Here is a 26,737-nt window from a genome sequence, read left to right as displayed (position 1 = left end):
TATTAATTATTAATATTAAATGATAACTTATTTAAATAATATATAACAGAAATTTTCTTTACATAATAATAAATGGGATAGAGAATTACAGTATTCTATTATAAAGAGTTATAGTACACATTTGATATAATTAATCTCACTTAATAATATAGAATGCAATAAATGTCTAAATTAAAAGTAATTAATTTCACTATTATAAATAACACAAAACACATTTTTCAAAATAAAATAAAAATAAAAATAAAAATAAAAATAATATATATATATATATATATATATATAACCTAAGGACTTATCTTTTTCATTTGTGAATTATGTTCATGCTGAGAGTGTGGGAATTTTGTGAAGCTGAGGAAGAAGTTTGTGATTCAAGAGGTAATGCTTTAAAACATTCTTGATGTATTTATTGTGTAAAAGAGTTGGAGTACCTAAGTGTTCCGATTTAGATTTCTAATATTTTTTGTTGATTAAATAAACTCATCTTCCCCCCTTTTCTCTCTTTTAGGGTTTAGTTGTTCAATTCACACCCTTTTCACTCATGAGTGACACAAACATAAAGAAATGTTATTTGAATTACGAGAAACATGATTTATTTTTTAAAAATATTCATTTCCAACTTTGTTTAGGTAAACTCATAATCTTTAGATTTAGAGGAATTATTTATGAATGGAATAATAACGAGTAATGTGTGTTGTGTTTAAATTGAAGTATTTTGGATTTGTTTTAGTTTCTTTAAAACCCTAAATCTCGTAGATTAGAGATTTTTTATCTAATTTCTTCTTTTTTATTCTTGGTGTTTAAATTAATTAGAAATATCGTGATTGCTCGTCTGAACCAATTTGAAAGGATTAATTTTTCGGAAAGATCCGATCTTTAAAAAAAATGGATCTTTTTAAAAAGAATTATATTAAATGAAGCATTTTTAGGATACTTCAACCCTATGTATATTAAGATATTTACTTGAACGTAAAATTGAGTCTAACATCTTTAAAATCTCAAACTATTTATGTCACCCCCAAAGAACTAAGGTTTGAGAAAAAAAAACCTTAAGCATTTAAGTTTAAAAAAATAGTACTTTTAGGAGAAGTGACGAATTTTAAACAGATTTTTTTTTATGATTAGTATATGCTAACTATATGATTCCCGTATGAATTATGTGTATATTTTTAATCAAAGGTTTAAAGTGATGATGTATGATTCTAATACTAACACTTGATTGTTGAAGTTAATTATTTTTGTGTAAAAATATGTATCTACGTGGATTCAAGGGGTGAATCAATATATGAATTTTCTTCTATTGTAGGTTTGTTGCTAAGAATAATCAATATATGATTCTAACGCTAACACTTTTTCACATGTCACTTGGTTAAGCTTTTTTTATCTTAGATAGGTTTTGATGATTTTTCACACTGTCTTCTATTGTAGGTTTGTTGTTATAGATAAAATTTCATATCTAAAAGTTCAGATAAATGTTAGATCTACCAGAGACTTCTTCGGCAAGAAGGCAAGTTGCAGCTTCTGAAAGGTAAGTTCCTAGAATTACCACAACTTTCCACCAACCTCAAAAATGATGCATCATAACAAATGCAAACATTTGTTTATCCATGTAGATATTCAAGAAGCACAAATCAACCACCAGACCCTGGAAATATTTGGAATGGTTTATCTGCAGAGCAGAAGCTTGATGCATCAAAAAGTTTGGCAGTTTATTGCGAGCCAGTAGAACTCTACAACAAAATCCGTTCTCGAGTACTCCTTCTACCATTGTTAATTTTATTTATGTGATTACAAGTTTTTTACTGTTTGATATTTTTTTGTGATTACTTATTGTTTTGTAATTACATAACAAGAGAAGACATACATTTAGCCTTTTGCTTACCAAAATAAATGTAAGAATTTGTTGTGATTATGAAATATTCTTTTATCCAATTTTGTTATATCATTATTGCATATTTACTCTAATAAGATTTTTCATTGTTAACACTATCATATACATGAGTTGGAGGAGTGGGTATATTATTTGCTTTACTTCTTAATTCCTTTTTTTTGTTCTAGAGATGATATTATTGTCTGTTTGATTCTAATGATATACATGTTCTGCTTATAGCCAATCTTTCTTGAGAGATGTTTGGACCACAATATAAAGAACAAGCACAAGAAGAGGTAAAGCTATTATATATAATCTTCCTTAGACCAATATTTTTGTTTAATACATGCTATAAGCTCATTATGTGCTATGTTTGGCAGAATAACTGTTTCTATGTTACTATTTTTGTAATTTAAAATGAAAATTTTTGTGGTTCAAATACTCATCAAGATGAGTTGTGATCAAGCAATGTGACTTTTCTAATTCAATTTCTTTGAGCCTCTAACATATGGAGACCTGTTAATACTATTGTTGTGGTTTGTCTTGTGCATTTCACTGTAATATGCACCTTTAGGCATACCAAAATAGACCTTTCATTATTGCTCATATTTCAGAGTAATATTTATTTTCAATGAAATAGTGTGCAAAATTAAAACAAGATAAATTAGATCTGGATTACTCTTTGTTTTAATTATCTTTGCTTTTGTCACATTTTGTAATAATGCATCTTTAATGTGTTGTTTTCCTAAGAATTTTCTAATTTTTTTAAACTTAGGTAAAAGTTCCGGAAAATATTAGTGGGTTGATCATCTAACATGAAAAATTATAATTGTATCTTTTTTCAATAGTTATTTTCAATAAAATGATATTTGATAATGTTTTGTTCTTTCATAATAAATTGAATTCTTGTTCATAGCAATAGTTAATTTATTATCCTTACAAACAATCAGGATATCTTGTTATTCATTGAAATTTTCAAGTATTTTTTTCAACCATATTTGTCAACCCAGGTAAAATATGTTTTACTTCCTAAAAAAATTGAAACACAACACAACTTATTGTTTCTTTGTACCCTGAAAATGCACTTTAGCCAAGTAAAAAAAAATGCATATCCATAAGTGCTTTTAATATCATCCATGCATTCTATCATATCATCACTATCACAAAAATCACTTGAATGACTTAGATCATTCATCAACTGATAAAATAAATTCGTTGCTATTATAATATATAATATGATACTAATGAGCTAAAATAAATTACCAATCATATTTCTATAGTTGATAGTATCATTTTTCTTTTCTCCATCCTCTTTCTTTATTTTTCTTCATAATTAGTGGTGTAATAATTTGATTACAATCAAACATCCCAAATTTCTTCAATGTTTTCTCCACATTTTTTTTTTTTGACAAAATACTTCATTCTATTGGAAAATTTCCAATCACCTAGATTGTTCATCTCACATCTCTTCATCATCTCTCTTTTGAAATCTTCAATCAATTATAAATGGTTTCTAGTGCATATCCAGTCACTTCATACAGTACAACAATTAAAATATAGTTCATATCTTATTGCTTTTCTTTTAAGTTTTTCTCTATGAAATAGAATGTTGGTGTACCATGCCTTTGGAGCTCGTTTCAAAGCATAAAGAGTTTTATTTCACATATAAACCTTGTATTCTTGGTCTTTCAATCACAAATCTATGATGTTGTTCAACATATATAGACCTTTTCATTCAATTCACCATTTGAAAAACGTTAACTTTACATCAAATTGAAATAATTTCCATCCTTTATGAGTTGCAAGGGAAATTAAGCTTTTAAGGTGTCTAAACATGCCAATGGAGAAAAAGTCTACTCAAAATCAACACTGGAGTATTGTGAATACCCCTTTACAACAAGTCATATTTTACTCTTTTGGATGATGCTTTATTTTGTACACTCATTTCACACCCATACATTCTTTTATCATTTGTCTACTTAATTAAATCTCATGTCTTAGTATTTAAATTACTTCAATTTTTTCTTGCATGACCTTTCTCCAAGCTTCTTCTATAACCTTTTTATCAAAATTTTCTAGTTCCACAACGCATTAATTACTCCTTACATAAATATCACTAAAACTCCTTGTTTTTTAAAGAGTTAAGCTTAGATATTATGAACTTCACCTTGAAGGATGAATGAGGATGGGAAACTTGATTTAATTCCTCATTTTACGGGTTTTGAATTTGGTTGAAAAATAGTTATTGGAATTGTTTTCTCCTTCTCTTTGTTTTTTCTTTCCAAATCCAAAATGTCTTCCCATTAAGTATGACATCTTGACTAGTGATCATTTTCTTAGTCTTCAATATATAAAAAGTCCATTGACATGGTACTATAACCAATAAAGATGCATTTCACACTTGATTTTTCAAGCTTTATTCTTTATTTTTGAGAATTTGAGCATAACTAATACACCAAAAGTTTTAAGATAGTTCATTAAAGTTTTTCTTCGACTCCATGTTTCAACTGGTGTCAAGTCGAAATATTTTTTTTTTGTCAACATGTGGATTGCTGCCAAGATTTTGATAAATACATAATTTACTTTTGTTTTTTTATCATAAAATAAATTATGTCATGTGAGTCAAGTTAGCAATCAATAAGATAAAGTATCTATTTTAAGTATGAGAAATAGCACACATTGAACCACTAACACTTCTTTAACTTTACTTACTCCTTCTTCTAGAAATGGTTGGTGTTGATATTTGTCAAGTATACACATTTCACACACTTTATTTTTCTTCTCAATCTTTTGTAGTCTAAACAAGACCATTGCAATTTAAGTGTGTAGGTCTTTTGTGTCATAGATACTAGTTGTTTTCTTCTCTAACCTTGTTGAGTTTTCTCTCATAACAAAGAGAAAGTGAAATTAAATCTTCTTTTATTTCTCATTTTCAATAAAAACAATTTTGCTTTTAAATAAAAATTTTGCACTTGCAATTCTCTTATTAAATAGTCATGTTCCAAAAGTTGGTCAATGCTCAATTTTCATCTAATTTTGACACATATATAAAGAGTATCATAAATCAACTTACCTTATTGTTTTATTGTAACTCCAATATTTGATTTTTCTTTTACTTTAACATACTCTCCATTTTTTAATTTAATTTTCGAGATAAATAAAGAGGTTATGTTAACAAAAACTTATTTATGTATGGTTATATGAACTGTAGTAATTGTTCAACTCTTGAGTTGTCTTTTGACAAGGAAAGAGCAAGTTTTCTTAACCACTTTTTTGGTTTAGCAAATGATTTGTATTATTGATTTTCATATAAAAACTCTTTTGAACTTGTCAGATCTTTTTGAAATTATAACATTGTGGTTGTCTTTATTCCAATCTTTGTTCTTCTTACAATTCTACACCATTTAGTTGAGTCTCATTATTTTTTCTTCTGTCATAATACCTTCTTCCTCTTCCATGTGTGTTTTTTTCCTTTTCCTAATACCTTCTTCCTCTTCCATGTGTGTTTTTTTCCTTTTCCTTTGCATTTTCCAAATCTACCATCTTTAGAAGACTCACCATTTTTTTTTATTCATTGTGAGTTTGGATTGAAATGCATTTTCATCTGATTTTTCACTGTGGAGTAGCCATCTTTATTCATTGGTTCTAAGTGACCTTATCAACCTTGAATAGTCGAGGTTGTCAAGTCCTTAATTTTTTCCATGTGAAGTAGCATAGGATCAAATTATTCAATCAATCTAATAAGAATCTTATCAACAATTCTTCAATCATTGATTGCATCTCCATGAGTTCTAATTTGATTAACCAATTAAGACAATATATAGGTGAACTCATTCAAATTTTTGTTTCTTCCACTTCTCATTCTCCAAATCGCTCTTAAGAGATTAAAGTTTGATTGTATTTACATTTGAATCAATCTCTTTTAAACTCTTGTTTAACATATCTCATGCTTCCTTTGATGCTTTTATTCTCATGATTCTTGGAATTGATGCTCTGTTTTTATTAACTAAGACATTCACATAGAGATAAACAAAATTTTCATTTTAATAGCCCAAAGATCATAATTTTATCCTTCATTTAAACGAACTTAAAAATTGTTATAAATTGTCTTACTAGATTTTGAAGTGTTATTCATTGTCACTGTCACTTTATTTTGTTGCAAGCATCTGGAGCTTTGACATCACTGGTGTCATTCCAAATTTAGAACTAAATTACTCTGTATTTGATTTTTTATTTTTTGATTACATTATGAAATACATTCAAATACATCTTAAACACCAAAGTAACTCTTTGAATATTATTGTAATATTCTAACTGTTACAAATATAAATAGTACTAAAATTCTAAAAGACCTTCAATAAACATTCAATTTTCACTAAACATGTATGACAACACATTATTCAACATCCATACATACCTATCTATCAAAAATTTCATCTAAGTGAAAATGAATTTATAATTTTTAAACAAGGTTTTAGATTCAAACTCTGTGAATAGAAACAATTGATTGGATTTGAATAATGATGCTTAATCAGATTTCCCATACTTAGTGAAAAAACTGGTAAATACTTCATACTAATAATACAATAATGTTAAAAAAATTTATATCATCCAAAGCAATGGACAATATTGTAATATTGTTTAGTATGAGATCATGTTTAAAGACAGGTGAGGTTTAAAGACCTTGTGATACATCTTCTTTTTACCTTAATTCGAATGACATTTTTCTGTCAGAAATGGTTAAATTTGCTAGTTTAGAGAGATTTGGAGTCATTGTTTTAATTCTGCTAGTGTCTTATTTTAGATGATAATAGTTTAATATAAATATCAATATTATTGAGATGCTAACGAGGTATCTGATTTGAAAATATAGGATTCTAATGACAGTTACGCTGTCATTGAAAGTTCATGAAACTCAATCTTTGTTTCCTTTGTGTGTCTGTCTGGGAAGGCTGGATCCGAACAGGGAAGCTACAGGGGTAGGAATAGTGCCTCTTATTAGTTGTTTTCAATTTCTTACACTCAATAAATTTCTTATTGTTTAATGAATTTATTCTATGTGGTTAATACTTTTTTGTTTTGACTTTTAAAGGAAGAAAAGTATCATGTTGGTCGGATATTCACATTTCAAGGTCCCTGTGGAACTGATTTGCACGGGAATCATTCTGTCCTAGTAAAATTTATGCTTCCTCAACAGGAAAAGCTAGCTGTGGAAACTAATTATGACAAATATTTTCTCTGCATTTTGGCCTCTGGTATGCATATGGTTGTTTTGATCCAGCTATTTCATGAACATGTATAGCTTCATTGTTTTTGCTAAACTCCTTGTTATAACCATTTTTTTTCCAGCGAAAAACCCAATTTCCTTGTCTAAACTCAATGAAAGCACGATGCCTGTGGAGGTGGCTTCTAATGAATGTGAGAATATGGTTCAGTTGTTAACTTCCGCTTTAAAACACTGAATCATTTTTGTTATTGAAAATGGCGATTTTTGAACTGCTGATATATATGTTCATATGATTTGCTTCTGTACTTGACAGCATTGGGTGGAGAAAGAAGCTTATTAGGAAAGGTATCCTTGAAATTTCTTTATGAGATTTTGAAGATGTCTTCAGATTGTCCTTTGCAAGGTCGAACTGAGATTCAATTTAGCACTGAATTTCGTGCATGTAATTTGAAGGTATGACATCTAATTATATGTGGTTTGTCGATGCTGAATGTTGTTTCATTGTGCCATATTGTAGTTATAAAAATTAGTATATTTCACTGTGCAATTGTTAAAATAACCGTTAGAAGTGTGATAGATGTAGTACTTAAACTTTTTATCATGTTGCAGTATTGTTTGCAACAATATAGTCGAACAAAGAACAGGACCATTTCAATTCGAAGTTCCGATGATTCTGAAGTGGAGGTTTGTTCTAGCATCGATATCATTTATCCACCAAGCAAAAACACCATATCAACTCAATTCTTTAACATGTATTGACGGTTGTTGTTATGGTTTTGAAAGGGTAAGTTAAAGAATGTTCAAATCTCAACTCGTTTTGAAGAATTTGGAGCAGCTAGGGAACCACCTCCTTGCAGGAGACGGAAGAGGAATGAAGAGGCATCTTCGTCATCATCGTTACCTCACATCGATTGGTAAATTTCATTTTTATCATGAACTTATGTAGAAGAGTACTATATCAAATGTTCTTAATTTTATTTAGTCTTATTACTTGAAGATTCCAAATCGATTAATAATATATAAATAAGTATTGAATTAGTCGTCCACTTTTTTAGTTATTTTTTATGCTGGTGCTTGTTTAGCTGTTAAATAGTGTCCATACACTGTTGGTACTTTACCTCTGAATTTATACATTATAGCTGTTAAATAGTATTAAATTCTTATTTATTTATTTTGCTGGTGATTTTCTTGTAATTTCTGCAATTTGGTTTACATTTTAACTTCTAATTGCTTGCATGGTTCAGGTTGCTAGGAAATGTCTTATTTCACTACAGGTATGACAATTTCGCTTCTTTGTTTCTGACAGGATAATTTCACCCAATTTCAGATATTTTCTATTTTTTATTATTATTAAACAAGTTTAGATATCATTATAAAAATTTATCATCCCAATTTCAAAATTTCAACTAACATATAAGAAGTTTAGGATTTAACATGAAGAGTTTTTTCTCTAATCTGAATGTCAAGAACATTTAAGTAAAATTATCACTATGAAAACTATTAAATAAATAAAAAATTTTAAAAAAAATAATTAGTTAATATAATGAATAAAATATAAATATTTAAAGACTAAAAAAATTATTGATTTCTATTGTAGTTTCTATTATTAATAAATAATTTTTAATTTAATATATAATTAATTATCAAAGTTTTAACTACTAATTATTTAAATTTTATATGTGATTGAAAAAATTTGGTAATTAATTATATACGCTTTTAAATAACAAGTCTATTATTATTCATAATAGTAGGACTATTAGGAGAAGAAATAAAAGCAAATTACATGATTAATAGATTGATGACTAAAGAAAGAAAAAATTTGAAAAATTCAATTCCAGACCTTCTTAGCATAAGCACAAGATGCAACTGGTTTCTCTTTTACTATATTTTCCTCTTTTATCGTTTTTTTTTTTGTTTTTTGTTTTCTGCTAATAGAAGAAATGATAATTACTCTGCTCTGTCTGTTTTAATCATTTTTTCTTCTGAAAATTACTACAGGTATTACCAAGATAAGTTAAAAAAAACTGAAGGTAATTTAAATATTGTTCTTACGCTTTCTCTTGCTCATTTAGTATATTTCTTTCAGATTAACAATTTCCAAACAAATTAGTGGCTGATAGAAGTTAATGCATCTTAGAAGATTTACATTTATATAAAAAATATATTAGCAAAGATGTTATAATATGTAGTCCCCTATTGATGCTAACAAGATGTTTTAGATTAGAATAGTCAATTACTAATTATTAGGATAAAGGTTATTTTTTGTCAGTTTAAATTATTATCATTGATTTTGTAAATCAATCAATAAATAATATATATATATATATATATATAATTATTCATTGAAAAAACAAAACAAATGTGTGGCTTAACAAAGTTTCTCAATAATTATATCTCTTTATATGTATTGGAGAGTGATATGACCCAGTGGGAGAAGAACATTATATGTATTGGAGTTGGGCTTTTACTTCCTACACCCAATAAATTTAAACCTGCATCCTATAATTGACATGAAATAACTAAAATTTCCTTTTTAGTTTTAAATAGAAGTAAAGGTACAAGTGAAAATGTATTTCAGGTTTGGTATTCTATAATACATTTTTATATTTAGATTTTCACAACACTTTTCTGAACTATACTTTAGAATAATTTTTCATAATAACCTTTTTCAAAAATATGTCTTCAAATTCTGGTTCTTTGTAATCATTTTTTCAATAATATGTTTATAGTTTTTTTTTCCAGAAAATATTTTATGGTCGTATTATGTGTATTTTTTATTTTCTTTTTCAGAATAAGATTTTTATTTTTTAATTTTATTTTGAAAATGTAAAATATCTATTCTAGATTTTCCTTTTTCCTGTTTTTTAAAATTTCAGATTTCCAGTGGTAGAATGAAGGACAATTTTGAAATTTTAAATTTATTGGTGTAGGAAGCAAATTTAATGGGTGCAGGAAAGAGTTGTTGTAATGGGTAATCACAAAATGAGTTGGCTCACTTAATTTAAGAAAATTATAACTCTGTAGTTTTATATTCTGTCTTCAATCTAGTTTTTAATAAATTAGAACTAAATTTCAATATTAAATATCTTACTCTTTTACGGATTAAAAAAAACTATTGATTATATTCAAATATTTAAAAATGATGAAATAAATAGCAATAATAATATTTTTGATTTGATTAGAATAATTAATTACTAATTATATTAAGCTGAATCTTAGTTTTTCCTATCTGATAGTCACTTTTGTTTTTACTCTTCTAAATTACCTTACAGCAATTAGTTATTAACTGAAATGGTTTGATTGCAGTCACTGAAAACTTCACATGCGCAATATGCTTAGTTCAGTGCGTGAACTATCAGGTTAAGACTTTTGATTACTGATTCAAAACTCTAAATTTATGTACTGATAATATAAATCTGTCGTTAATGTTTCTGATGACATTACTGTTGTAGGGTTTAAAACATCACCTGATAGCATCGCACGAGCTATTTAGTTTCGAATTTTCGGTAAGTAATTTTTGAAACTCTTGCTAGCTTATTCATCACTAAGTTATAGTAAACCATGGTTTCAAGTATGAATAACTTTGCAGGAATCAGAGGAATTTCCAACTGTATCTCTATCTGTGAAGAACCCTAACTGGAAGCAACAGGTTCGAACAGTTTCTCCTCAAATTTTTACAAATCTATTAACATTATTCACGTCAAATTGATTATGATTTCTTAGTTTATAGTTTATGTGTTTTATTGCTGGAAATAGTAATAAGGCTTTTTACGATCATCTTAAAATTAGGATTAGGATTGTTGTGTAAGGTCTCCTTAGTTTAAAATTGATTATATCACTAATGGATATAAAATTCTCGATGTATGAAAGAGTGACTAAACTGTTTAAAGTTTTAGCATGGATGCATTTAGAATTTAGTATTGTTTCTCAAATTTATTAATTAATTTTCCTTTAAACTGTTGCACAGTTGATTGATCCAAAACTAGACACTTTTATGCATTGGTAAGCTATTTTACTCTCCCACTGTTCTGAAATTTCTGAGCCCCTCATATAGATTCATGTTATGAAGTAAAATGGTAAAGTAACAATATTTTTTTATGAAGTGCAAAAAAACCAAAGCGCAGAAAGTTGAATCCTTCACGACATGCAAAAATATTTGCAAGAAATTATGCAGACGAGCTATCCCTAGATGTTGAACTTGATATTAATGGGGATCCCAAGCTATTGGAGAATGTTGGTACGTAACCTATTTTTGTAACTATGTCAAATATTTTAGTTGGTGATAAAATTTATGTTTACAGCTTGCAAAATTTGAGAGAAAATTCAATTTTTAATTTATAAAATAATATCTAATTTAATTAATATAATAATTAATTTTTTTATAAAATTAATTTATATTTAATAATTTATTTCTAGTATTGAATTATGCCCAGGAATAAGTAACAATGCCTACCCAATATCTGCAATTTATATTTATATCTTTGCACATAAGTAAAAGGTTAACAATATATAATTTACTAAAAGGGTAGAAAAATCTAAATTTGGGAAATTTATGCTAGAAATAAAATTGCTAATTTTAGTGTGTTTTTGAACTATTAATTTGTTTTATGTAATGGTATTAGCTGTCCTAATTACCTTTTATATCTAAGCTTGCCTTTGAGTTTGTTTGTTTTTAAAGATGAAAAATTGTTAATATGGTCTGCACAATAAATGAGTAGAAAAGTATATGTATAATTGATTACAAATTAAATCATTAATTAATTATATAGGCTTACATTTTATTTATAACTAAATTTTGTATATCAATAATTAAAATAAAAATTATAAAAATCTTAAATTTATAGTAATTTATTTTAATATATTATTATTATTAAAATATATTTTGTATTTATTAAATTTTATAACATTTTTTATTATAATTTAAAATTTATTTGAACTCAAGGTTATATTTTAAAATCATTTAAAAATATTTTATTAATTATTTTCTACAAATTAATTTCTAAAAAATTATTTTATTAATTATTTTATACATATTAATATCTAAAAATTATTTTATTATATCTATCACATATATAACAAACTTTCCACTTGTTTTTAATTTCTTTTTTCATTTTAAACAGTCTCGCTTTTTTGTTTTCATTTCCTCTTGAATCTAAACAAAGTATTACTGGTTGTTTTTTTAACTAAGAGGATAAGAAAAAGAGCATAGATCACAAATATGTAAATGTCCTAATTGCATTAATTGCATTTATGTGATTAGGGATGTGTTATGGTATAAAGGAGTGTGATATGAACCTGGACAGTAGAATTTCCATGAAATTTGTTGCATCATTATGTTACTTAATTACTAGAGCAAATGATCATGACCTAACAGTTGTCTAGTTCTGACAAGTCTATAGATATTTGGAAAATCCAAGGCTCATATCCGCATCAACCCAAGTCTATAGTGTATAGCTTATGACAACACTCTTGAAAATATTTTTTTTGCTAAGAATGGTTTTGCATTACGAAAGCAATTTAAATTGTAAATCTCTCCAAATTATTTTGAAAGTCACATATTAGACTATATTTTTGTAGAATACTAGCACTAATGTTGAAATGTAAACCGTGATCACATACTCAAATGCAATTGTTTCATTTATTGGTTAGTTTATGATCCATTGATATCTGGATATGGATTACCTGCAACGGAACAAGTTGGCCCTCAACAGCTTTCAAATGCAATTATACATATGGGATCAATTTTACCTAATCAGAATGATGGGATACATACAACGTTAGAAGTTGATCAGAATGATGAGATACATACAACGTTAGAAGTTGATCATGAACAGGTTTCAAATACAATATTGCATCGTTGTCAAGGTTGTGTCCCATTAATATCTGTTCAAGATGGAACAAATGGAGTGCTCGAAGTTTCTCGAGAAGAGGTTTCAAATGCAATTATTTTGCATACTGGTCGGGATTGTGTCCCTTCCACTTCTAATCAAGATGGGACACGTGGAGTGCTAGAAGTTAACGACGAAGAGGTTTCAAATGCAATTGTTTTGCATACTAATCAGGATTGTGTCCCTTCAATTTCTCATCAAGATGGGACATGTGGAGTGCTAGAAGTTAACCATGAAGAGATTTCAAATGCAATTGTTTTGCATACTAGTCAGAAATGTCTCCCTCCCATTTCTAATCAAGATGGAACATGTGGAGTGCTAGAAGTTAACCATGAAGAGGTTTCAAATGCAATAGTTTTGCATACTGGTCAGGATTGTGTTCCTCCAATTTCTCATCAAGATGGAACATGTGGAGTGTTAGAAGTTGACCATGAGAAGGTTTCAAATGCAATTATTTTGCATAATGTTCAAGACTGTGTTCCTTTAATTTCTACTCAAGATGGAACAAATGGAGTGTTAGAAGTTGACCAGGACAAGGTTTCAAACGCAATTGTTTTGCATACTAATCAGGATTGTGTCCCTGTAATTTCTGACCATGATAATAGGGTACATGTTGGCCTAGAAGAGGGTGTTTCAAATGCAACTATTGTGCATACGGATAAGGATTGTGTCCCTCCAATTTTTGACCATGATAATGGGACACGTGCTGCACTGGAAGATGATGTTTCAAATGCAATAATTTTACATCCTGGTCTAGATTCTAGTTCATCAATAGCTATGGAGGAAGGAGGAACAAGTTCAATGCCACAAGTTGAGGAGAAAGAGAAGTCACTAATTGAACTCTTTGACCCAAATCTGTAAGTCCTAGTCTTTTCTCTCTTATTAGAAAACAAATGGCAGTTTTTACCTTAAATTATAGAAACTTTATATATGTCTTAATACGAGTTTAATGATAAAATGTTGATGAAATATGATTTTCCAAACAATAATATTTTCATCTTGTAATTTCTTTTTTCTATTTTTATACAAAATGGTTTGTTTTCATACTATCACATAACAAAGTACTTCACCTTAATAAGGTTAAGGATGGTTGGAGATCCAACATCAATTAGAGATAAAGATATTTTATTGTGTGCAAATCTCATCTTATAAGTCCGATTTTGTAAGGCTGAGTTAAACTTAAAGTTAATTCTTAATATCATATTAGAAACATTAAAACTTATATAAGTACATCTTAAACAATGAAAATGAAGGTGTTTGATTGGATAGGATATCATCAAAAGATAGGTGATATTGAAACTCTGGCATAAGGTACAAATATCACAATGAATATAGATTTGACATAATTCTTTTCACAACATTTCAGCATTGCTCGGTGGAAGAAGCGGACATTTTATCACTCTCACACGTACCAGGTGAAGAATGTTTTTTTATCAATTCTTGTTGTCATCTCGCCATTAAAAATATTGTTAAAATTGTGAAAATTAACAGAGAGTTATAGACTCAATACATTTGATTCAAAATTGTGGATGTTATTTGGTTCACTTAACATCGATTTGACATATGTAAAAGATTACAATTTTAAAAGACTAATAAAAAAATTGATATTATCAAAACTTTTAAGTTTATAGTAACAAATTGATATTTTATAAAAAATTTGTAAGTTTATAGTATCCCAATAGATATGATTAATTTTTTTTTTATCAAAGACACTAATATTATTTTATATAGTCTTTTTATGACTTGTAAATAGTAGGATAGTGTTTATAAAATATATAAATTTTGATTTTTTTTTCTGAGAAATATTTTACGTAACTTTTTTATTATAGCATATAATATCACACATTAAAACAATTTTTCTATGTTGAGTTTTTTCTGTTTAACCTTTTTACTTTGTTTTGATAGATTTGTATTTTTATAGGGTGTTTAGAGAATGATGTTTTGTATTTTTAAAATTATAAGGGTTGAAATATTTCTTTATGTTTCTTTTTTATTAATTTATTATTTGCTGGTTAAAAGAAACAATTACACCAAAGCTTACAATGACTTTTATTATTCTTTCGCTAGTTGTAGACTTTTTTTTCCCATCATATATTATCTTTTATCATTTCGCTTATTACAATATAAATATTTGGTATAAATATTGCATAACCTTTTCTAAAAAAGATGCTATGTTTATTGGATCTCTAATTCAACTAATAGATCTGTTTTCATATTCTAGATAAAGAAAATCCTAATTTTGAACCTACCCATTATTTAAACTTTGAGAGTAGGAATGACATGTTAATTCTGATTTTTTTTATCTATAATAAATAATGAATAAATAGGAGCATTACATGCTTTTAGGCTGTGAAGATATGGAGTCTATTGGTATCATTTGAACTCATGGTTGCACATTGCTTTGTGTATAAGTTGATTACTATTAATTTGTTAATTGTATTAGTTTATGACCAGAAGAGTTAACACCATTTTCTATTAAATATTGTCTCCATATTTAGGGTTTCATTGAACTCAAACTGAAATAAAGTCAACAGTGATTATTGATTTTTAGTAATTATCTAATATCATATGTCTGACAATTTTTACTCATTTTTGCCTATTTTTTGGGGGCGAAGGCTATGGCACTTGAAGAAGTGGTAAAGGATGAAGACAGCGAGGATGAAATTAATGAGGGCGCTCGAGAGATTGAAGATAAAAGGGTATGTACAATTACATAAGTCATCTTCTGTTCTCATTTTCTGCAATTTCATTTTCTTTAACCGTGACTCTTGATAAATAGCAAAACTTTAGTAGAATTTTATTTTTTTATTAATAAAAGAATGAATTAATATGAGATTAGGAATATCTTAATCTGTTAAATAAAACTGTTTATGTATGCATAACTTTTTAGTGGTTGAATAACACAGATTTGATTAAGCACAATCTGCCTGCCGTTGAGAGAAACCTCCCTTTCCACACACAGTCTTGACTTTAGTTTGTTTAGGACAGGTTCCCAGAATTTTTTCTTCCTCGAATTACCCCCCACTTCTAAGCCTAGATAGTTGAAAGGTACAACCATCTGACCATAGTTCAGATTCTTTGCATGGCAGTCCAACTTGCTTTCCAAGACATTTATGCCTACTAGTTTTGACTTATGGAAGTTAACCTTCAACCCTGAGGCTAGCTCAAACCCCCTAAGAATAGACTTTAAGGTGATAACATTACTAAAGGAGTCCTGGCATAGAAAAAGGGTGTCATCTGCGTACTGGAGGATGGTAATTTCTACCTCTTTTCTTCCTACTTTTATCCCAGACAGGAGATTTTCCTTCACACCTTGCCTTACCAGCCCAGCCAGCCCTTCCGCAACCACTAAAAACAGCACAGGAGCTAAACAGTTTTATTTATTCATTGCTGATAAAAAAAAAATGTATGCATAACTTTGAAAAACAAAAATTGAAGAAAACATATCGAAGAAAACTATTTTTTACCATCATCTACCTAATAACATGTAATCATTTTTGTTGGTCATCGTTGCATATAGACAACAATTAAAAAAAAAACAAAAAATACTTAAATTACAAAAATTAGTAACTAGTCATATTTAATTAATTAAAACAATATATTTTTAATCCACCAATTTAAATGGCACCCATTTCAACTGTGGTAATGGTTCTCCCGTCCCATCTTGTGACCAAAGCTTAAGATGTTCATTGGCACATGTGCTCCGTAATTCTAATGATTTCTTGTTTAGCTTAATATTCTAGAGCTTATTTTTTATCAATAATAAATAAATTAAATAAAAAAAATAATTTAAAAGTGTCATAACCTTTATACCAAAATTATTACAACCTTTTCGAAGTTAACTAAGTCTCCTTTGAAACCCACCAACAGTACAGCAGTTACAAGTTTTACTGCAGCTATTCTTTGGATCCTCCTTTGGCGAAAACAGATTACAAAAATTCAATTAAGTCTACTTTTGGAACTCAACCATTAACATAGCATAGAACACCAAAACTGCACTGTATGAACATCATATGACTTTGCTATTCCTGCTTGTTATTGCATAGGTTGTTCTACATTGACACCAACTTCTTCCTCCAATACTTCCCTGTCTTTCTTAGATCCTTCCTAAAGCATCACAACTGCCACTTACTTGTTAGATAGGCATGCACCGCAAAGAATAAACCATGCTGACATACTTCTGGTCTTGCTTCTAAAATAGTCCTCTTCTGATTCAAACCTGCAAAAAACAAAGATGCTTTTCAGCCAAGCCCAAAATCAGTGTAGATGGCACTATTATGAGAACAATAATATGCATTGAAGGGATCTTCTCACTCCATACCTATCTACATAGTTCCTCGTAGGATTTAGAACTGCTTCCTAGGCCTCACAATATATGTTGAATAAACTTTAAATGTTAGTTTGTGGGTTTTAAAATTAGAAGTTACTAGAATATTATAGAATGAGGGTTTGGATAGGTGAAAGGTCAAAAGTTGTAAGTGGGATTTTAATTATGTTGTTAGTGGGATTTTAAGGTCATAATGTAGATCTTTCTAGAAGAGCTTCCTAAAGCCTATAAAAAGGATGCTCTCTCATTTGTAAGATGTACCACAGAAAGAAATACAATAGAGAGAATTACAAAGAAGAGTGTTTCTTTTAGAGAGAATTTAAGTGTGAGTGAGTGATTTCTTGTTTTACAATTTGGTATCAAGAGCCAATGGCGAATGTGACGGGTCAAATACCGCTACCACGGTTAACGAAGGCGACCAGATATGACAACTGGAGCATTCAAATGAAAGCTCTTCTCGGTTCTCAGGATTCATGGGAGGTGGTCGAAGAAGGTTTAGAAGAACCAACAAATACCACGGGTTATACGGCGGCTCAAACCAAGGCGTTGAAAGAGACGCGATCGAAAGATAAGGCAGCTTTGTACATGTTGTATAGAGCTGTTGATGAGGCAATTTTTGAGAAGATTGCTGGTGCGTCCACTTCAAAGGAAGCATGGGACATATTGGAGAAGGTGTTCAAAGGAGCTGACTGAGTTAAGCAAGTGCGTCTACAAACTCTGCATGGCGAGTTGGAGAACATGAAGATGATGGAGTCAGAAAGTGTATCTGACTACATCACGCGTGTACAGGCTGTGGTGAATCAACTCAACCGAAACGGTGAAACTCTGGCCGATGCACGAGTTGTGGAGAAGATTTTGAGAACATTAACAGACAATTTTGAGAGTATTGTGTGCGCGATAGAAGAGTCAAAGGACCTTGCGACGCTCACAGTCGACGAGCTCGCCGGTTCTCTCGAGGCACACGAGCAACGAAAGAAGAAGAAGAAGGAGGAAACACTCGAGCAAGCACTTCAAACCAAGGCGTCAATCAAAGACGAAAAGGTACTCTATCATCAAAATTCTCAATATAGAGGGCGTGGTCGTGGAAGTCGTGGAAACGGTCGTGGTGGAAAAGGCAGCAACCATGAAGGGTACTATAAGGAGAAGGAACAGTCGAGCCAACCAAATTGGCGTGGAAGAGGACGTGGTAGAGGAAGAGGCGGCCGATCGAATTATTCCAACATCGAGTGCTACAAATGTCACAAATATGGTCACTATGCGAAGGATTGTAACTCTGACAAATGTTACACTTGTGGTAAAGTGGGGCATTTTGCAAAAGATTGTCGTGCTGATATAAAGATAGAAGAAACAACCAACCTAGCCTTGGAAGTCGAAACGAATGAAGGTGTTCTCTTGATGGCTCAAGATGAAGTCAACATTAACAATGACACTCTGTGGTACCTCGACTCAGGAGCAAGCAACCATATGTGCGGTCACAAGTACCTATTCAAAGATATGCAAAAGATTGAAGATGGTCATGTGTCATTTGGAGATGCATCAAAGGTGGAGGTCAAAGGCCGAGGTACGGTTTGCTACTTACAAAAGGATGGCTTAATTGGGTCACTCCAAGATGTTTATTACGTACCAGACCTCAAGACCAACATTTTGAGTATGGGGCAACTCATGGAGAAAGGTTACTCGATATTTTTGAAAGATCGACTCCTACACTTGAAGAACAAGCAAGGGCGTTTGGTTGCTCGAATCGAGATGGCAAGAAATCGGATGTACAAGCTGAATTTGAGAAGCATACGAGAAAAATGTTTGCAAGTCAACATAGAAGATAAGGCATTGTTGTGGCATCTCCGTTTTGGTCACCTACATCATGGTGGACTAAAAGAGTTAGCGAAGAAGAATATGGTGCACGGGCTACCCAACATGGACTACGAGGGAAAATTTTGTGAAGAATGTGTGCTCAGCAAGCATGTGAGAACCTCGTTTCCAAAGAAGGCTCAATATTGGGCTAAGTAACCTCTCGAATTGATTCATACCGACATATGTGGACCAATTACTCCAGAGTCCTTCAGCGGTAAAAGGTATTTCATTACCTTCATTGATGATTTCTCACGGAAAACTTGGGTTTACTTTCTGAAAGAAAAATCTGAGGCATTTGAGGTGTTCAAAAAGTTCAAGGTGATGGTGGAGAGGACAACTGATAAATAGATCAAAGTTGTACGATCTGATAGAGGTGGTGAGTATACTTCAACGGTTTTCATGGAGTATTGCGAGGAGCAAGGCATAAGGCGATTTCTAACTGCACCATACACTCCTCAACAAAATGGTGTGGCCGAGAGGAAGAATCGGACCATTCTCGACATGGTTCGATCAATGCTTAAGAGCAAAAAGATGCCAAAGGAATTTTGGGCGGAAGCTGTGCAATGCGCCATCTATGTGCAAAATCGATGTCCACATGTGAAGTTAGATGATCAAACACCACAAGAGGCATGGAGTGGACAAAAGCCAACAGTTTCTCATCTCAAAGTGTTTGGTAGTGTGGCTTATGCACACGTACCAGATCAACGAAGAACAAAGCTCGAAGACAAAAGCAAAAGGTATGTTTTTATTGGATATGATGAGAAGACAAAAGGGTACAAGCTACTTGATCCAATAAGCAAGAAGGTGACGGTGAGTCGTGATGTGCAAATAAATGAAGCAAGCGAGTGGGATTGGAACAATTCTTCAGAGGTTATGATTGAAGTTGGAGAATCATTACCGACAAGTATAAATTCTGAAACAACCGATGATGAAGATGAACCACGACAACCTAAAATTCGAAGTTTGCATGATTTGTATGATTCGACAAATGAGGTACACCTAGTATGTCTTTTGGCAGATGCAGAAAATATCAGCTTTGAAGAGGCGGTGCGAGACAAGAAGTGGCAAACTGCCATGGATGGGGAGATTAAAGCGATTGACCGCAACAACACATGGGAGCTAACAGAATTGCCAGAGGGAAGTCAGCCCATTGGTGTGAAGTGGATATTCAAGAAAAAGATGAATGCTCAAGGCGAGATAGAGAGATACAAGGCGCGACTCGTTGCGAAGGGATACAAACAAAAGGAGGGAATTGACTACGATGAGGTGTTTGCTCCCGTTATAAGAATGGAGACAATTCGATTGCTCATTTCCCAAGCGGCTCAATTTAAATGGCCGATATTTCAAATGGATGTCAAGTCGGCATTCTTGAATGGTGTGCTTGAAGAAGAAGTCTACATCGAACAAGCACCTGGGTACATGAAAATCGGAGAGGAGAAGAAGGTGCTAAAATTGAAGAAGGCACTTTACGGGTTGAAGCAAGCACCGCGGGCATGGAATACTCGTATCGATACATACTTCAAGGAGAACGGGTTCAAGCAATGTCCTTACGAGCATGCTCTTTACGCAAAGAACAATGGAGGTAACATGATATTTGTTGCTCTTTATGTTGATGATCTCATTTTTATGGGTAACAATAATGAGATGATAGAAGAGTTTAAGGGCACAATAAGACGGGAATTTGAGATGACAGATTTGGGATTGATGAAGTTTTTCCTTGGCTTGGAGGTTAGACAAAAAGAGACGGGTATTTTTGTATCACATGAGACATATGCAAAAGAGATTTTGAAGAAGTACAAGATGGAAAATTGCAACCCAGTATCAATACCAATGGAACCAGGTGCAAAACTCTCAAAGTTCGATGGAGGAGAACGTGTCGATGCAAGTAGATACCGAAGTTTGGTAGGAAGCCTTCGTTATCTCACATGCACGAGGCCGGATCTTTCATTAAGTGTCGGCATCATAAGTCGATTCATGGAGGAACCAGTTTACTCACATTGGAAGGCGTTGAAGCGAGTCCTACGGTACATCCAAGGTACTGTATCACTTGGATTGTTCTACTCAAAAGCAGAAGATTACAAGTTGGTGGGTTACTCGGACAGTGATTGGTGTGGAGACATAGATGATCGGAAAAGTACATCGGGATATGTATTCTTTATGGGCAACACAGCATTTTCTTGGCTTTCAAAGAAGCAACCGATCGTGACGCTATCAACGTGTGAAGCTGAATATATGGCAGCATCTTGGTGTGTATGTCATGCGATATGGCTGAGAAACTTGTTGAGTAAGATGGAGCTAAAGCAACTAGATGCAACTGTGATTCAAGTTGACAACAAATCAGCAATTGAGTTGGCAAAGAACCCAGTGAACCATGAAAGAAGCAAACGCATTGACGTTCGTTTTCACTTTATTCGTGATCATGTGAAGAAAGGAAGTGTGGAATTGGTGCATGTGGCAAGTCAAGATCAAGTTGCTGATATCTTCACAAAACCGCTACCGAAAGTCTTTTTCGACAAATACAAGAAGATGATTGGCATGATGGATGGTAGAAACATTTAAGTTTATGGGGGAGTTTTGTTGAATAAACTTTAAATGTTAGTTTGTTGGTTTTAAAATTAGAAGTTACTAGAATATTATAGAATGAGAGTTTGGATAGGTGAAAAGTCAAAAGTTGTAAGTGGGATTTTAATTATGTTGTTAGTGGGATTTTAAGGTCATAATGTAGATCTTTCTAGAAGAGCTTCCTAAAGCCTATAAAAAGGATGCTCTCTCATTTGTAAGATGTACCACAAAAAGAAATACAATAGAGAGAATTACAAAAAAGAGTGTTTCTTTTAGAGAGAATTTAAGTGTGAGTGAGTGATTGCTTGTTTTACAATATATACCCCTTCTCGTTCCAGCCTTACTTTGAATTTGCAGACAACCTGACCATAGTTCTCGGATACAGATACTACTGCGCAAGTTGACAATTCCAAGGGTATAGATCCAGACAGAGAGTGTACAACTCGTTACAAGAGATGATGGGCCGTTTCTTCTTCCTGGTTACATAAGGGACATAACAAAGAAGGCAAAGACAGACCTTTTCTAGAGAGATTTACTCTTGTTGGAACCTTACCTTTAATGATTCTCCAAACAAGATTAAAGCATTAGGAATCACTTTGATATCCCATAATATTTCCATAGCTTCACTTTTCACAGAAGGAGTGATAGATTGAATGAGTTCATATGCAGAACTAACAGAAAAAATGCCATCCTCCTTGTGCTAACCACACAACCTTATCCCCATTATCTTTCTGTGGCTTCATATTAATAAGATATAAATAGAATTGGTCCATTTCTTCTCTTTCCCTTTCAAAAATTTGCCTTCTCCAATCAGAACCCAATTCCATCCCGTTTCTGACCATTTGCCGACCTATTATATAGATTGCTCTTATCGTCATGAGGTATAGCATTGGGTATTCCTGTTTCAACACTTGATTGTTGAACCATCTATCCTCCCAGAATATGATTTTGGTACCTTTTCCCAGCTTCCATTTTATTTGCTTATAAAGCCAACTATCCTCGTTTCCTTCTTCGCTCAAATCACAAAAATCCCTCCACCAACATCATTGTGCTCTACTTGACATGGTTCTTCTATTATTATCTTCGTTAAAGTATTTATATAGAACCACCTCTCTCCAAACCCCAAACTTTTATATGTTACACTGATAATGAAATAAAATAATTCTGCAATTACCCTAATAATTCAAGCATATCCTACAATTATGCATTACACTACCTTCGAGCACACCCTTTACTATTTTCCACATATTTGTTATGTTTTGAGGAAGCATTATTGACACAACTGATACGCAGAAACTGGAACTTCTTGGTATTTCCGGGGATCAGAAGCGGCTCCAAACTATGTGGGACTCATTTGTTAAGAAACATCGGTTAGTTGTTTTTACTTTGATTCAAGTCGTTTACTTCTTGTTGGGTTTATTAATATATTTTATGCTCAATGTTCCTTTCAGATTTGATGTTGGATACATGGAGTAATCACTCAGATAAAATTGAAAAAAACATGGAGTAATTACTCAGATAAAATTGAAAAAAAAAATCAATTTCTTTATAAATTATGATTGTTACGTGACATCCAATTTAATCATATTACCTCTAATATATAATACACATCTCTTTTTTTTGTGCTGTTGTATTATAAATAATAAACTTAATCTAATTTACTATAATTATTAATTTATTTTTCGGATAAAAAAATCTTTTGTTTTCTCAGCCTTCTATTTCTTACATAACTGAAGGTTTAACTTTTCAATATAACAAAGTAAAAAGAAACCACAAACTAGCTGGAAAACTCAACTTTTTGAAAGGTGACATGCTTGGCTATTTGCATTTCTACTTTCTGGTATGCATCATTAATATATATTTTTCTTGTGACAGTGTGCTGGCAGATGGTCATGTGAATTGGGCATTTGAAGCTTTCACAAAATATCACTGTGCTGAACTTGCCGAGTCCACCTCATTAGCCTGGTAAAACAAACATCACTTGTGTCTCCTGTTCTAATATTTTTTACCTAAGTCTGCAGTTTTCATCATTTTGTAAGCCTTCTTAACTCAGACATAGATTCTGACATAGTAAACTCGTTTATTTTTTACGAGTTAAAACTCGAGTTTAGTAGCATCACAACATGCACAAACATTTTTTGTCGGGATATTTTGGTTGTCATAGTGTACTATATTATGTGATTTTAGCACTTTTGGGTGGCTTTGCTTAGCCAAAAGCCATGCAATATGCTCTTGAATTATTTGGATGTGCAAATAATTATGAAATTAATAATTTGGCAGGTCTTGGAGAATGTTTATGATAAAACTATATGATCAGGGTCTTGTAAAGACAGCGACCGTGCGTGCATGCTCTACTATTCTTCAGCAATATCGGAGCCAGAAATGAGATCCAAAAGCTAAAGAAAATATTAAACCTTATTCCTAACCCTTACAAATCAAAATCAAAAGAGACAATGACGTAGAAAAAGACTTCTCTTCACAAGGTGCAAATTGCAGACACCATCTTAAGGAAGCTTATTAGTTTTAATTGCTCTCTTTGTTGTACTCTTATTACATATAACTTTGTTAGCTAGCTGAGTTTACAATCTTGATTCCTTTGGTAATGTTTGGAATTCTGCACTTCCATGCTTCTTTTCTTAATTATTAAATCAACATTAAGATTTCTTTTAGTATAAGTAGACTTTTAAAAAGTTATAGCCATATTTTTAAAATACCACTTTTAATTAAAAAAAACTCATTTTTTACATAAATTATGTTTTAAATATATCATTAAAAAAATTAATTTTAGAAGCAAAATAATTAATTACTAAATTAGATATTATTTTAGAGACCAATGTATAAAGTAGTTTTTATTATTAATAAAAAAAATTAAATTAAATTTTAAATTAGTATTAAATAATTACCAAAATTTTAGTTAATAACTTTATAATTTAATTTAGTTAGTAATTAAAACATTGATTAATTATATTTTAAAAAAATTCATAGTTTCTTATATAAGTTTATGAAAGTAAAAACACTTATATTACATTTGCATCATCAAAGTACCTCTTCAAATATTTTTTCCTTTTCGGAGTAAGTTCCTTATCTTGACGTGGGACAAGTCTTTGTGAATCTTCATTTAACCATTCATGACAATAATAACTACATAAAAAATATATAAACATAAATTAACATAATATTATGTACTCGATAAAATATAATTATAAAATAATTTAATTATATTGTATTACCTTAGATTTAAAGAATGAGTAAGATAATGAAGAGATGTGTTACTCCTAACGATCAATTAATATTAAGTTTACTACCCTAAAAAATTATGAATGTTCAACTTCGATATTTCTTTCATGTTGGTATATGACTTTTCTCACATTTTCAATCATCCGTATTTGTTTTTTTTAGAACATCATAAATAGGGGCAATAAAAGCAAGTATGTAATCAACCTTCATCCACTAATTATGAGTCAACAAAGTTTCTTTCACAAATTGTGCATTATCCACATTATCCTCTTTGTAAGAAGACCATTCATCACTAATAACCATCTTTTGGATTTCTTTCTTCAAACTTCTAAACCTTTTTAGCATGACCATGGTTGAAGCAAATCATGTTGAAGCAACATAAAGCAACATAAAGCAACTTCAATGAGTAGAAGTTATTGAACATAATCTCATAGAGTGCCCCATAATAAAGGTTTTAATAAATGTAGCATCATCAGCAATTTGTGAGATCAAGTATCACTATTTTTTTCGGTATTTTTTATAGCACATATATTTTTCAATGCAAGATTTAAGGTGTGCACTACACAAAGGAGTCCAATAGATTTAAGGAAATTCTAATTCTATGAGCATACTCGCTACCTTACATACAGATGCATCATCAGTTACAATTTGTACCACATTTCTCGGCCCAACCTCCATAATTGCATATCTCATGTGTTTAGTAATAAAATCTTTGTCCTTTATTTCACCATACTCATCTACTGACTTAAAAAAAATTGGTCCACACTCAGTGATAACTATAAAATTTATAAGTGGTATTCTTTGATGATCACTCCCCCATCACTAACAATTGTTACACCTTTTTGATTCCATGAGTATCTTATAGGTTGCAGAAGGTTTTTTACATGACTTCTTTTCTTTGAAAGTAAATGACTTCTCAATTTATTATATGTTGGTGGTACATATGCACTAAGATTAAAAGTATTAGCTGCATAAGAAAATGCACTCCTATAATAAGGACTTCTTGCTAAATGAAATGGTAGTCCTGAAGAATAAAACATTCTCGCAACTTCACAATTAAGAGTATCCCTCGCTTGAATATTGAAAACAACTTGTAAAGAACCTTTGAGTTTTGGGTTAAGATCATTGTTTGTCTGATCTTCTTTATCAGATACATGAGGTAGAGGAATATTTTTTTTTAATATTCTATTTTCAATGATGCTTCTTTGTCTAATTTTTTAAACTCAATAAGTTTTAACGGGGCCACATTTGGACAAATTCTAACTCATCTCCTTGTAATTTTTAACAAATGAGCTCTTACTCGAGTGTAAGAATACAAGTTACACTTGATCATATTATTTCCACCACCAGAAGCTTTTCCTTTAAAACATATCTCCACAAAGGTTTTGTTTTATCTTCTTGTTCGGTAGCTTGATTAGGTATATTCATCTTAATCTCCTATAACAAAATAAATTAAATATAAAAGATTTACCTATAGAAATCAAATAAATTCATTTAATAGAAATCAAATTATGAATATAAAAAATAAAATATGTAAGAAATTAAAAATTAATTATAATATAATATATTATATATTTTGAAAATAGTTTTCAATTATTATGCTATTTAAGGTTATTTTATATTTTTAATTTCAACATAATTATTATTAAAAGTATGATCATCTTTGATATAATAAAATTAAATTTAAAATAAAAAAATTTACTAAATAAATATAATAAATTAAATATTAATTATAATATATTTTATATTTCTAAAAAATATTCAATTATTATGTTATT

The 26,737-nt window shown here is 30.7% G+C and overlaps 1 protein-coding gene and 1 pseudogene across 1 annotated transcript; one reads left to right on the top strand and one right to left on the bottom strand.

Moving 5' to 3' along the window:
• Positions 1-1,469: 1,469 nt before the first annotated feature.
• On the top strand, positions 1,470-24,333 carry LOC137829247 (polycomb group protein EMF2B). The gene is made up of 22 exons (XM_068636047.2): positions 1,470-1,525; positions 1,611-1,749; positions 2,108-2,163; positions 6,741-6,846; positions 6,960-7,122; positions 7,217-7,285; positions 7,408-7,547; positions 7,704-7,778; positions 7,878-8,008; positions 8,339-8,368; positions 9,093-9,124; positions 10,401-10,453; positions 10,547-10,600; positions 10,684-10,743; positions 11,062-11,096; positions 11,198-11,331; positions 12,744-13,839; positions 14,349-14,397; positions 15,598-15,681; positions 23,016-23,092; positions 23,598-23,687; positions 24,003-24,333. The coding sequence occupies exons 1-22, from the start codon at positions 1,470-1,472 to the stop codon at positions 24,106-24,108; spliced, it is 2,835 nt and encodes a 944-aa protein (XP_068492148.1). The 3' UTR covers positions 24,109-24,333.
• Positions 24,334-25,447: 1,114 nt separating this feature from the next.
• On the bottom strand, positions 25,448-26,387 carry LOC150025913 (uncharacterized; annotated as a pseudogene).
• Between the last annotated feature and the right edge of the window lie 350 nt (positions 26,388-26,737).

Source organism: Phaseolus vulgaris, chromosome 7 (genome assembly GCF_051622355.1).
Source record: "Phaseolus vulgaris cultivar YP4 chromosome 7, ASM5162235v1, whole genome shotgun sequence".
NCBI classification, from domain to species: domain Eukaryota; kingdom Viridiplantae; phylum Streptophyta; class Magnoliopsida; order Fabales; family Fabaceae; genus Phaseolus; species Phaseolus vulgaris.
This window is presented reverse-complemented; position numbering and strand designations above follow the sequence as displayed.